At 43.3% G+C, this 13,993-nt stretch overlaps 3 protein-coding genes across 3 annotated transcripts; 2 read left to right on the top strand and 1 right to left on the bottom strand.

Annotated features, from left to right (window-relative positions):
* Window positions 1-1,331: 1,331 nt before the first annotated feature.
* Window positions 1,332-6,552, top strand: Bfra_000367 (uncharacterized protein; the record flags this gene model as incomplete). The annotated part of the gene is made up of 7 exons (XM_037330814.1): window positions 1,332-1,504; window positions 1,579-2,401; window positions 2,459-4,104; window positions 4,164-4,514; window positions 4,563-5,159; window positions 5,215-6,007; window positions 6,064-6,552. The coding sequence occupies 7 exons, from the start codon at window positions 1,332-1,334 to the stop codon at window positions 6,550-6,552; spliced, it is 4,872 nt and encodes a 1,623-aa protein (XP_037197147.1).
* Window positions 6,553-7,668: 1,116 nt separating this feature from the next.
* On the top strand, window positions 7,669-8,527 carry Bfra_000368 (putative duf636 domain-containing protein; the record flags this gene model as incomplete). Its single annotated transcript, XM_037330815.1, has 4 exons — window positions 7,669-7,812; window positions 7,899-8,022; window positions 8,096-8,247; window positions 8,456-8,527. The coding sequence occupies 4 exons, from the start codon at window positions 7,669-7,671 to the stop codon at window positions 8,525-8,527; spliced, it is 492 nt and encodes a 163-aa protein (XP_037197148.1).
* Window positions 8,528-10,751: 2,224 nt separating this feature from the next.
* On the bottom strand, window positions 10,752-13,808 carry Bfra_000369 (uncharacterized protein; the record flags this gene model as incomplete). The annotated part of the gene is made up of 4 exons (XM_037330816.1): window positions 10,752-11,660; window positions 11,740-11,836; window positions 11,964-12,545; window positions 12,634-13,808. The coding sequence occupies 4 exons, from the start codon at window positions 13,806-13,808 to the stop codon at window positions 10,752-10,754; spliced, it is 2,763 nt and encodes a 920-aa protein (XP_037197149.1).
* Window positions 13,809-13,993: the final 185 nt, after the last annotated feature.

Consider the following 13,993-nt stretch of genomic DNA (forward strand, 5'->3'; position numbering starts at 1 on the left):
GTTTGATCCGTACAGAAATTGTGATTGAAATCAAGAGTAGATATTTGCTCAAGGTTCGCTACAACTAATTAGCCTCATCCCTAGTGGCCTTTAGTCTGTTAACTAGCTGCAAGCATGCACAGGCCAAGCACCACTTTCGACTCGGAAAAATCTCCAAGAGATCTTGGTCATTGATCTTGATATCTCGAGCTGAAGGGAATTATGTGCATACCAAAGTCGTGTATCATTTCAATATCCGACTATTAATCAACAAATCAATGTTCTTGCTTTTAGTTCAACTAGGATTGTTCCAGAGCTCATAATTATTTCATTACGTTAATCTTATTGTATGTCAAGAAGATATGGCTGTTATATTGTACATCTAAATGCTCTTCATTTCTGATGATATGGTGTGCATGTAGTTTCGTTCATCTTGAGGATGTTTGATCAATTGCACTCAAGCTTGAACCTTCACCTGGAATATATATGTATTGGATACTATTTCTTTCTTTCTTTCTTTGAATCACGTTGGATTTGGGTAGGACATGGGTAGGAAAACAATTGAATCTCCGAGTCATAATTTTGGAGAAACGTCTATTACTGACTCCGATTGCAGATGTTCTATCTTGGGCTTTCATGCCGCGCGCGATTTGACCAATTGGAACAAACCCACAGCCCTTGCAACAAGATTGCTACGCCGTGGAGTAGATTGCTTGTGGGGAAAGATTCGTGATAAAGTTATCCGCACCTGGATTAGATGCGGTTTTCTGTAGACATCATAGGGAATATCAATGTTGATGGTTGATTGTCTACACAGTTTTCTGAAAGTTCAAAATACCATACCAAGTGGCACTGTGACTGATTCGGAGAACAACTCAATCACCCGTTTCTGATCTCAAGGCATGCCTATGACGTGTGTACTCGGTACGCTTCTAGTCATCCAAACAACCACTGTGTTGAAAAGGGAGAACGGTGCGTTGCAGGGTACTACGGGATATAATCAGATGCTATACCAACTGAATATGGCAGGTTGCAATACCTCCCATGGTCGCCCCCATTAATGGTAGAGCAAACCAGGAACGTAAATACATGCCCCTGCAGATTACTGGTTCCTTACTGTCGGAACCAGGAGTTTCGTAACTAGTCCTTACGCAAGCTATGTTTCATTGATCTATTGTGCTAATTTATTCTGTTTATTAGCTATCATATAACTGGTGCGAAAATGACAACAACCTCGATACACCATTCTGCACAGCAATGGAGAGCTTGGTATCTTGAATTTGACATTATTTGGATCATTTGTTCACCTTGGATCTACAGTCTCAGGCTTGGACTAACTAGAATCAATCAGCATGAAGAATTATTCTCAAGGAGAGCTCAAAGAAGCCAGAGATTTTATTGACAATCTACAACGTGAGCATGGGGGAATCAAAAAAGAGCATGAAGGAATTCTGGAGCGTGAATTGCCTGAAGTCCTGGAGACAATCAAAAATATGCGAAGAAAGCTCGGCGCCTCGACTCAAATGTTTGTCTTTTTCATAGTCAATGGTGATTTTTCGTGTTACCTGAAAGCAATCGTGCTTTACTAACTTTTTGCAGTTTGGTTGAACAGCTCTATCAAAATTCTACTCGCTGTATCTACGAGATTATCCAAAATGCGGAAAACAACAGATACACAGCCTCAAACAAGTTACCCTTCTTGTCTTTCACTCTCCACTCGGACCGCCTCATCATAGACTCCAACGAAGATGGCTTCACCCCGGGGGACATCAAAGCTATATGTTCTATTGGCGAGAGTACTAAAGCACCCATCCAAGGCTATATTGGAGAAAAGGGCATCGGCTTCAAATCTGTTTTCAACGTTGCTCATAAAGTCCATATCCAGTCCGGGCCTTATTCCTTTGCATTTGAATATTTCAAGGAGGACTCCAAAGATTGTGGACTTGGCATGGTTACACCGATGAATGAGACCCCGCATGAGCTTCCTGATGATGTTCAAACAAGGATGGTCTTATATCTCCATGTAGATAAGGATCGAGAGGCACTGCGTCAAGATTTGCTAAATTTGCCAAACACACTACTACTGTTTCTCAAAAAACTACGGCAACTAACTGTCAAATTTGAACTTCATGATAGGGATATTCGAAAGGCTCGATTCTTTCTGACATGTCCAAACAACAATAGTCTCTCTGAAGATATAGTTCAGATTGAAACTGCAATCACGGGTCCATTCAATTATGTCAGACATGAGAGCTTCTGGGTCAAAAAGCGCCGCGTCGTCAATCTTCCTACTAATTCCGCTCGTGCCGAAATCCGTGAAGCTGAAGTCATTCTAGCCTTTCCTATTGATAAAGATCATGTACCAGTCATTGAAGAACAATATGCTTTTGCGTCCCTTCCCTTGAAAAAAACCGGGTACAAGGTAAGTCAAGCTGGAAGATGTACAATTGTTAATATTGAAGCTAACTTGAACGATAAGTTTATCATACAATCTGATTTTATTACCAAAGCCAGCCGAAATGATATTGTGGATTCTGCGTGGAATAGGCAATTACTAGAGGAAGTGATCGCAACATTCCGCAGTGCAATCAATGATCCCAATGGGTTTCTTGAGCACGACACACTTCGATACAGCTGGATCAGATACATTCCCACAACTGCTATTACAGATGAATTTTGGGGACTTCTGCAACCCCGCTTGTTTGACGAACTTTGCACCAGTAAATTCTTCTTTTCTCTGGATGGATCTCGCTGGACACCTAATCGCTTGCGGGTTTTGCAGAACGCCTTTCGAGACGAACATCGCGATCCTCTACTGGTAGATACTATTGCAGGCACAACTGCGTACATCTCAGAGTCTTACGACGCTTCTGATATCCTCATTTTGGAAAGGATGAAAGCAAGGTATCTAAGTGCCCCGGAATTTTTGCAAAGATTAAATCAAGATCTTGCCCGGACCCTTGATTCTCAGATGAAATCTACGCCTTTAGATAGCCCGTGGCATACCCATGTGGCAAATCTTCTCATTGATATAGGTCAGAATGACAGTTTTAAAAAGGAAATACAGAAATTAAAAATCATACCGCTTGACAGTGGGGCGTGGGTTCGTCCACTAAACGCGAGCATATTTCTCCCGACTTCCGGCGGTGTTGCCATACCGCAGGATCTGCCTTTAAGCTTAGTTGACGGGAAAACACTTAGAAACTTGAGTAGAATAAAGCTCTTCTCACAACTTGGAGTATCTTTGTGCTCACCAGAACGCATATTTCCCCTCATTCAACAACGTCATTTTCCTCCAGCGAGAAAATTCTCGGCCTCGGATCTCCAGGATATTCGGTTTCTTTTCTGGAACCATAGAGAGCTACCTAGTGACTATACCATTAATATGAGGCTATGGAACGGGGAAAGTTATTCTGTGGCGTCTCCCCAGAAGGATGGTTGGGTTTATTTGCCCGGATCCAAGAACAAATACGCACTAGCGAACCTGTTTGGTTCATCTGTGCCATTCGAGCTGAGACCCTCCAATAATGTCAGGTACATCGTGTCAGATTATTACCAGATTTTTGAATACTGTGGCTCTCGAAATGGGCGTACTGGCATAGAGTGGCTTCGTTCTCTTGGGATCAAAGAGACCCCGCAACTTCGTGCTAGGAACTCCAAAGGGCATCTTCAAAGTCCAGAAATGTCGGTAGAACTTAAGTATATCGCGGAAAGGCTTCCAAGATTTCTACTAGGAGTACTACAGGCAAATTTCGTACAATACAACGAGTCGGAACAATGGGATTGTTTCTTTAGACAAAAGGACGTTCCCATTCTTGCTTCGTCGAAGATGAGGAGTCTAAATTCCACGTTTCTACCCTTACCAAAGCTAAAAGCTATTGCTTCAAGTTTGGGACTAGAAGAAGGCTTCGGCTTTTTGATGGAGTTGAATGGCATATCTGAAGATGAGGTTGTCAAATGGAATTTCCTCAAGCGATTCGGAGTTGGGGTGTATGAAGATGTTTCATTTTGGCTGAGATTATTAAAGCAAGCTAGACAGAAAGATTCAATCAACCCCAATATTGTCTTCAAAATATACACAAGGCTACAAACCTATATTGACGAGTCAGATATCATAAAAATCAAGTAAGTCACCTAATGCCCAGACGTATTCTCGCATAACCCGATCAACTAATGCTTATTAGAGAAGCATTTCAAGAGGATATGATCTTTGCTCCTAGCTCCAATTCTATGGATGACTGGGAGTGGGAGTATCGTGATGATTGTGTATGGAGTGGCCCCGAGTGGTATGAACACAAGCCTCGTCTTCAACCCATCAATGAATACCAGGGACTACAAGCCTTGTTTGTAAATACTGTCGGAATTTCCGATGCTACTTTGGCCGACTTCCTAAAACATCTGGAACGTATTAAAAGTCATGACCAGGACAAATCCGAGGGCAAGTTTAACGAAGAGAAGTACAAAATCATCTTGCTGTATGATAAGCTTAACGAATTAACGGAAAATGGTAAAAGCTCAGAAGTTGAAACACTAAGGTACGTCTCTTACACAAGCTAGCAAATCGTCTTTTTCTGATTGAGCAGATCGTGTATCGAGGAAGGCAGGCTTCTTTACTACCCTCCAAACAAGTTATGGTATGCCCCATCATCGTGCGTTTGGGTCACAAAAGATATCCAGCTCCCAGAGAAGATTTCTATCGCCACCGAATACAAGAATCAACGGACATTCTTTCGGAATGTGTTAGGTGTCGAGAAGCCAAATCTAGAAATGCACATTATTGCGCTCCAGAAACGCGCTCTCGAGAACCCAGATAAGGAGGGCATTCTACGCGAGCTAAGAAACATATGCGCACTCAATCCGACTGTGGCATTACGAGACAAACTTTCCAAATGCAAGTGTTTCCCAGTATATCGACCTTCACAGGAGGTTGAATGGATGGACAGTACTGATAGCTTCGCAATTGTCGATCGTAAAGAGCATGGTAATGTTTTTAAAAACAAGATCAATGTGCTTGACTTTTCATTAGAAGAAGTTCATTCTATAAGTCAATTTCTGGTTGAACTTGGACTTGAAGGGCGATTCACATCAAGGGCCGTGAAGGAGGACACAAAAATCGAAGATAGACTCTTAAACGATGCGCTGACAAAGGATTTAAGAAGAAAAGCATATGCTATCTGTCGGTAAGAGATGTTTTCTTGAGCTGTTTCGGATTCATTTGCTAATATGGAGCTCAAGGTATGCCACTCATTACGGGAGTAACAGTTCTGGATCTGCCTATGATTTGCTGCAGACTCTTGAGGTCTTCACTAGCGAAAGCATCACTAAGGAGGTTTCCATCGTCCAGAACAAAAAGATCACATCGGTAAAAGTGCATACAGCGTTCTTACATATTGCGCAAGATAACAACCAACTTAAACTTTATGTTCCTAAGGAGCAGCGACAGAGGGAAGTCTGTTTGTCGCGCCAGCTACCCATTGAATTACTCAAGCACCTTGGAGTTCCCAACTTCCGCAGGGGAGCTGAGCTCGGCTCCATCATTAGAGCGACTAGTTCTTTTGCTATAAATGCAATTCTTGATTCAGATGGAATCATTGATGTACCTGGAATCTTTCCCTCAGAGGATTATAGCGAAAGCGAGCCATCAACGTCTGACGCTTCTCAGGTTGTTGCCAGCCCAGCCATCAATACTGATGCAGAAAGCAGAGTAACATCGCCCGAGCTTCACTACCGCGCCCGATCTTCTACCGAGGAACGCTATGTTCGAGCCCAATTCATTGATAGTTCCCTTCGGACGCTAGCTACGCCAGGCACACATACACCTGAAATACCCCCTGAGCGAACCGGCCTTTTTAATGAACTTCTAGATGCGGTTATCAAGCAAGCACGTAGCGTGCGCGGTATCCCAGCGGTCGATGGTGTTCTGATGGCACCCCTCTCTACTAATGCTCGTATCGACACTAGCCTAGCTGTTGGCTCCAATGTGGCTGGAGAAAGTTTGTTTAGAATTGGTGTAGCTGGAGAATTATTTGTACGTAATTTCGAAATGTATTTATTGGAACTTCCAAATTCGCTAATCTCATCTAGATTTTTGAGATAATGAAGAGCCTTGGCCTGCCCCTTTTCGATCTGGGAAATTGGAGAAGCACAATTCGACATCGAGTGACCGTCCACGATGACTACAAAGATATGCCTCGCTGGTGTGGCTCTGAAACATCAGATATCGTATATGAAGACCGTGAAAAAATGTTGACCTCATTGCTTATCACAAATAACTACTTTCACATTGAGGAACTCGCAAGATTAAGATTTGCAAGTTCTCCTACATATTATATCGAAGTTACAACAACACCTGGGCCACTCGATAATGCATTCTATTGTAGCCAAGGTCAATTCGACAGGATGGAAAGCATGAAGCTACAATCTGATCAGCCAGTGAACGAAGTTTGCTTGGTTGCTAGGGTTTTCAATCTTGGAGCTTCCGGTATGGGGTTTAAATTGTATGTAGACCCTGCTGGATTGCGGAGAAAAGGTCAGCTTAAGTTTACGGCGGACAAGTATGTTGTGACATCGTAAAAAGACCACAGTAAGGTAGATGGTTCAAAAGGAATTACATCATAATCTGGGAGTTTAGTAGTCGGCACGGTAGTCTAGTTCGTGGTCAAGCGTGATTGAATTTTTGAGGAGGCCGAAATTATCGCTCCACAGATACAATGTTGATAACCCTCAAGTCATTGTATTTTAGTCTAATCATTAGGCTGATTGCCCTACTGGGTGAGTTTGCAATGAGTTTGATATTTGGAGTAGAAAAAGAAAATGAATAATGAGCAATCTGATGTTGGTGACTTCTCTCAGTAGATCCCTTCCTAATTGATGGGACGTTGTAGCAATCCTCAATAGGCTTAGAGGATATATATGTTGTACCTGTCAAAATTAGTTGTACCAATCAATCACCATCATTACCGTTTTATCTTTAAAAATATGGACTTCATCTAGTCTGTACCGTCAATCGTCGTTCTTATATTATAAGTTCAATTTGATAAACACTTAACATTGTTCAACAATAATCATGGATAAGCTTACAGCCAAACGTCAGCAGAAAGCAAAGGCTCAAATCGAAATAAAGACAGACTTCGAAACATTCCTGCTTGTACCACCAGCAAAACCTCTATCTAAGGATACCGATTTTTGTGGTCTTTTTTTAGAACATAAGGTTATCTTTTTAAAGGGCTTTTAAGGATGTCGATCATTTTTAAACCTAAAAAATTGGACCCAAGAATATATCCTCAAAGAGAGGTGCTATAATGTACAACTTACAGCTTCTGAGTACAACGACAATGTCGATTTTACGTATAGATAATTCGAAAGCAAGATAACCCGTCGGGGAAGACGGGCATTCGAAGCGCGAATCTCTTAGCAATTTCCCATTTTACGTACATATGATTCGAAAGCATGACAACCTGTCGGGAAAAGAGGCATTCGAAGCGCGAATCTCTTCGCAATTCCCCACTCCACAAAATCCGTGGCACGCAGAGCTGAAAATGTGTTGATATATATACTCCACTCCTTCTTTACTTTGTCAGTCATCTACTAACGTTCATACAAAAGACTCCTTATATATCTCCTTGCCCATTCTTGAGTGTTCTTATATAGAGAGATAATTGAAAATTCGGTCAATCATCTTGCTTCATCATGTTACCTCAAGCGCAGCCAGAACCCAAAGTCGTAACCCGTACATATAAACCTTTTTCGCCGGAATTCTTTGGACAAGTTGAGGAGACTTCAGATGAGGAAAGAACTACGCATGAGGGAAATTGTCACTGTGGTGCCATTGCTGTTAGTACTCTCCTCTCAACAATACATACTACACGGAATTGTGTAGAAACTGTATGACCAAAAGCCCCTGACTAACGCCACGGTAGTTCACTGTAACCCTCAAATGGCCGTTTCCCAAATACACCGTTAATTCGTGCACTTGCTCGATTTGTACTCGTAACGGATATTTGTTAGTTTATCCTATGAGACAAGATGTTAAATTCTTAGGTGGTAAGATTGAGTTTCTTTCCTCCCCCATTCTTGCAATTTGGATAATCCTAGAAGGTATCTAACCAAGCACTAGATTCGGAGGAAAAGATGGGATCTTATAAATGGGGTCATAAAGTTGCAGATCATAGATTCTGCAAAACTTGTGGAAGCAGTGTTATGATTGATCTGCGTCGACCAGAGACGTTTGGGGAAACGGATCCTAGAAAGGATATGGTGGGCATCAATGTGAGTTTATTTTTCTTGTGATTTTTGGGATTCTACATTGGGCAATATCCAAATATGCATAGGACGTAAATATTTTGGAATTAGTGCTTCCGGAATTTTGAGTGTTGAATATAGAAAAATGCAATGGATAGAGGGTCAACTCCTCAACTTCCATGAAGCAACAAAATATTACCCGAAGGAGTGTCATCCACGATCTAACACCGAACAGGTACGAAACTTCAAGAATATCGATCTTGATGCCATGAGTTATACTTATTTCGATGGGAAGAATCTCATCTAATCTGCCAATTATCCTTATTCTGAAGCGCAAGCTGGACTCGTGTTTTAGAGCCGCGTCTGGAGGGGTTGTAAAGATCATCTCAAGGTGAGATGCTTAGTACCTTAGAACTCTTCAATAAAAGGCGCTGTATCCGTTGCCAGGTCGGGCTTATAAAATTTTATCAAATTCACAGACTAGCATCTGCAAATTATATGCAAGGAGGAAGGATGTATCCGTAAGGCGTAGCACCTACCTGTTGGTCCCTTAGACATCATGCAAATGAGTCACAAAAAGGCGTGCACAAAAGAACCACCACTTTAGTATTCCACTTTGTGCCTCAACCATACGTCAATATGCTAGATTATTGCTATTATGCATTGAAATTTAGAAGTTTGTCGGGTGTATCAGCAAATGTTATGTGCTCTGAGTTACCAACTGCTTGCGTGGCACTCTCATTCTAAGTTTTGAGTCTTCCATACTTTCTTTTACTTGAGTAGTGTCCATATAATCTGAGTCTTGTTCCATAGCATTGACTGAAGTTCCATCCCTAGCAACATCTTTTCTCGATTTCCATCTTCTGCAATCTTCACTATCAACTCAACCAATTCCCTGCCCAGATCTCTAAAAGTACACAACACCCACGAACAATGTTTCAGTCCCCTTTTGTCGACATCCTCATTATTGGCAGTGATACAGTGAGTTGAGATTTATAGCTGGTTGTCTGTTTTATGATCGTAGATATGATTATCACCAAATCTTACTAACATGCAGAAACCTTGCAATGAATGATGTGAAGCTCATGTTTAATATTCACCAGTATATTATAATGAGGAATAGACTTTAGTCCTAGTCTCCCTGTTCAATATGCCCATATGTTCTAACTTGTGTTTTCCTCATTTCATCGCACAAACCCGAGTCCCGATCTTCGACTACTGAGAACCGCATAAAGTATTTAGATATTAGAGGTTCGGTCTTATTTGTGGGCCTTTCAACCTCCTCAAAAACGTGTATATCCTCTGGCGAGGCCATTCACGCCAGGTTTAGTAGTCAAATCATCGGTTTGTTTATCTGCGACGGCGTACTCCCGACTGTGTTTGTGGTGCAGCAAGTCTTCTGCTTTATGGCTACAAATAAGATCGACTACTTTCAGTACATTTTCTTCGGATGATGGTACTCATCAACACTCATGAGAATTTACACGTATATCTTACTCTCCAAGACCCCCTTATCATAAGTTTATAACTGCAGCAAGTTGCTTCTAGCTACCGCCACACATCCCAATCCCAATCCCCTTCTCATTCATTATTCCCACCATTTCACTAACCCCCCATAAAGTAACCCAACAATTCATACCAACATAACCACAGATAGTTCCCCACTAGTCATCATATCTCGTCTCTCTCCCTTCCTCTCCTCTCCTCCATTCCATGTAATCTTACCTACTTTCCAGTAAATCATAAATCCTTACAAGCAATTTATCAACACACATCACTCTAATTTCTAATCTCAACCAGACTTCTCCCACCCACTATGCACTATCCTTGTCCTCTGCAAAAGAGCCACAATCTCAAAATCAACCTTCATCACCTCTCTTCATTTAATTCCTAATCCCCAATCCCCAATATCTACCTCCTCTCACCAAGAGCCACTATAACACTAACAATCTTACCAATAACTTTAACTTACCACTTACAACTTACAACTTATCACCACAAAAAAGTGCAAAAAAGTGCAAAAAAGAAACACATCCATGAATTCCAAACAAACAAACAAACAGACAGACAAACAGATGACAAATAAAGAGCTAGCGAGGTACCAAAGTAAAATTACAAGTAATATCAAGACCAAAGATAAACCCTAGTCATCGACCCGAAAGACGCCAGAAGTTAAGTCCAGAGAGACCAAGAAAAAGAGTGAGAGAATCAACGATATCGAGATGTTTTTATCGGTAATGAGTTAGGTATCTAGTGTATATTTATGCAGGTCTCAAAAATTCGTCGATATAGGAAGGTAGGTAGGTAGGTGTATAGATAGTCAATCTAGAAAGAATCCAGGACGTCGGAACGTGAACGCAAAGTAAAGCAAAGTTGAACATAACATAACCTCAGATTGTAAAAAACTATCAAATACCTAATACCTAATAAACACCCCCTTTCCTTCCTTCTCTTCCCTATCCTGTCCTTCCGTCCCAACCCTCCAAGCCATAGAAATTATCCATCTTCATTCCCTGAGAAGAAAAAGAAATCTACCGACCAAATTTAATAGGAAAAACCCCACGTGCATGATCAACACCCGGGATCCCAATCACCTTCTCGGGTACAACACTGCTGCTAGAACTCTTCACCTCCTTCTCCCCGTTAGAAATCCTCTTCGCCTCGACAATTTTTACCTCGTCAACTTTGTTGCCCTGTTCCCGTTCCTGTTCCTTCCCCTTTCCCTTCTTCTCAAGCGCCAAATAATCTATTAACTCCCCCGAACGATTAATTTTCGCCTCTTCAATCTCAAGGGGTTTCGTCTCTTTGCCATCCACCACTGTACGTTTTCCCTCCACCACCTTAACTTTCTGCACCCCCTCCCCCTTTCCAACCTCCACCCCATCAAAAACCAAATAATCCCACAACTCATTACTAAACCTCCCTTTCAAATCCCCCAATCCCCACCCCTGCTCCCTGCCAATCTCCCCAAGCACACCCCTAAACTCCTCGACTTCCTCCTTATACCCCACCTCCCTCAAGTACTCCCTCGCCCCCCTCCCTCTAATGCTCACCCCCTCCCACTCCTTCGCCCAATGAGGCCTAACATTCAACAACTCCTCTTCCCCCCCCACCCTCATCCTCCCCCTATACCCAGCCCACAAATCCACCACCTCCTGACAAAACGGCAACCACTCCTCATCCCGCACCGCATCCGGCACGCTCAGAATCTCAATACTCGCAGTCCCCCAGCGATTCCCTCTCTGCGGCGCCATGATCAGATTCGAATCTCCCATAATCCTTAGCTCGAGCGTGAGCCGCATCGGCGTTTCCGAATCGCGATAGCAGAGATTGATGATATCCCACCAGGCGCGGCGGACGATGGTGTAATCGGGTGTGGCGTTGGGGAGACAGGGGATGGGGATTTGGAATTCGAGGTCCCGGACGCGCATGTTTTGGATCTGGGAGAGAAGATGGATGTTAGTTTTAAGTTTGTGGATGTGGAAAGAAGGAGAGGGAAGAAGGAGGGAAGAAACTTACGCCGCGACGGAAATGGAGACCGTTGGGAAGTGCGGTTTTGTATTCGATTGTTTTCTTTTGTTCGAATTCGTTGAATTCGAAGGGGGGAGTGCAACCACTGTTGTTGCGAGTTAGAAATGTTTTTCTTTTTCTTCTCTCCTAACTCCTAGAACCTCCCTTCTCACCAAACCCTAAAGATCAAACCACAAAAGAGAGAAGAAGAAGAAAAAAATAAAAATAAAGACTCACTCCCAAAAGTACTCAAAATACAAGCCTGCCACCTCCCAGGCAACAAACCAAAAACCTCACTCCTCGTCAACACACTACCCACCCACCCCTGAACCCACTGCACAAAAGTATCAAACGGGCTCGGATACTCGACTGCGCCCGCGGCATCCACCGTCTCGTTCCACGTATTGACCCACGCCTGCTGACTGCGCGTAAACCAAAACCATTCGCTGTAATAGTCATTATTGGCTTTATCTTCAAATTCCTGCAGCGCGTCGGCGTATTGGGCGGGCGTCCAGGATTTGCGCAGCGCGATGGGGATGTCGGTGGGAGAGAGGGGGGGGATAGCTAGTGCAATGTCGGGTTTGGTGGGGCGGAGAATGGCGTAGGTCATGGGGGAGAGAAGAAGTGTTATGTGGGTTACGATACCGAGGAGACCGAAACAACCGGCTGCGGCGCGGAGGTGAGCTGGTTTTGTTATGGTGCGGTGGATACCGTTTGCGTCGATGTATTCGATGGCGCGAACATAGTCGGATACTGTTTGATGACGACGACCAGCGCCGTGACAAATGGGGCCGTTGACGCCACCGGCTGTGACTCTGTTTGTGTTAGTACATATTGACTTTCGCGAGTACAGCTGCGAGCAAGAATTTGCATAGAGATGAAAAAAAAGGCAGTCAAACATACTCAACAAGAATAACATCCACCGGCAAGGCCCATTTCCCATGACCCACCGCCCACCTCCTAAACTGTTCATTCGTCACCGCCGCTCCAACTCGACAAAGCATTTTCCCCTCTTCTTCCGCCGTCAAACTCAACCCCTCAATTTTTGGCGCCAACTCAATAGTCTTCAATTCATTGACATCTACCACTCCATCTCCATTCAGATCCACATCTCCTTTCTCCTCCGTAATACTCATGACATCCGGAATTTTCTCCACACTCTCCAAATTCAACAGACTGACCAGAATCTGTTTATCCTGCGAAAAAGTATTACTCCACGAATGTCTGTACCCACTACATCGAACTCTATAGCCCTCAACCTTCGCCCACTTGACGAGATTCGACAGACCTAGAACCGTCGTAGGAACAAAGGTATAAAGCGGAGTATTCTTCACACTATTCCCCCAATTATGAAACGGCGCATTTTTATGGACTTCCATGATCCGCGCTCCTCTCTCATCCTCGCAGATCCTTGGCGAATGTCCACTCCCGAGCATCGAAGCATCCCACTTCTCCGCCAGAGAAGCCACAGGATTACTCTTGAGCCACGCACCCAGATGCCCATGCTTCCCCCACAACTCTCCCACATGATCCTCCGCCTGCTGAATCAACTCGATATGTCCCCCCACCTCCTCCACAATCTCCCTCTCAATCTCCTCTCTCGCTTCCTGAAACTTCTTCCTCACCTTATCATGTACCAATTTCACCTTCTTCTCATAAGCCTTCTCCCTCACCGTCTCCTTAACCATCTCCTTGAAATGATGTTTCACCGCCGGAGACGGCGGAATATAAAATTCTCCTTTGACTCTCCCCATCCGCATAATCTCCTCCTCCTTCACATCCCCTTCATCATCCATAAACGCTCGAATCTGCGCTTGCAAACCCGGTTCGAGTTCCTCAAAGGCATGTTTGAACGTATGCGTATTTTCTAACACTCTCAGTAAACCTCGCAAATGTGTCTTGGGCTCCACATTCCGATTTCTAATATCCCAGAGTTGTTTGCGAAACAAATCGAGTTTGGTGTGTGGGAAATCATCAGCGATTTTTCCAATGTGGTCAATGATTTCTTGGAGTATATATTCTGTGCTGAGATTTTCTAGGGGAGGGACGGGGAGACTTTCAAAGTAATGAGAGACCATTGTAACTCGTTATAGTGAGAGTGAGTGTGACCTCGATCTTCTATATACTATATACTTAGTATGATATGCAGGGGGTAGATGCGAGATATGCGAGATGGGCAATTGTGAATAGCCGGTGGGGTAGTTGTTGGATTGCAGACTTAAGCGCCAGGTATATATGAAGAAAGTTTCTCAATGTAAAACAA

Source organism: Botrytis fragariae (genome assembly GCF_013461495.1).
Source record: "Botrytis fragariae strain BVB16 chromosome Unknown tig00000001, whole genome shotgun sequence".
Classification (NCBI taxonomy): Eukaryota; Fungi; Ascomycota; class Leotiomycetes; order Helotiales; family Sclerotiniaceae; genus Botrytis; species Botrytis fragariae.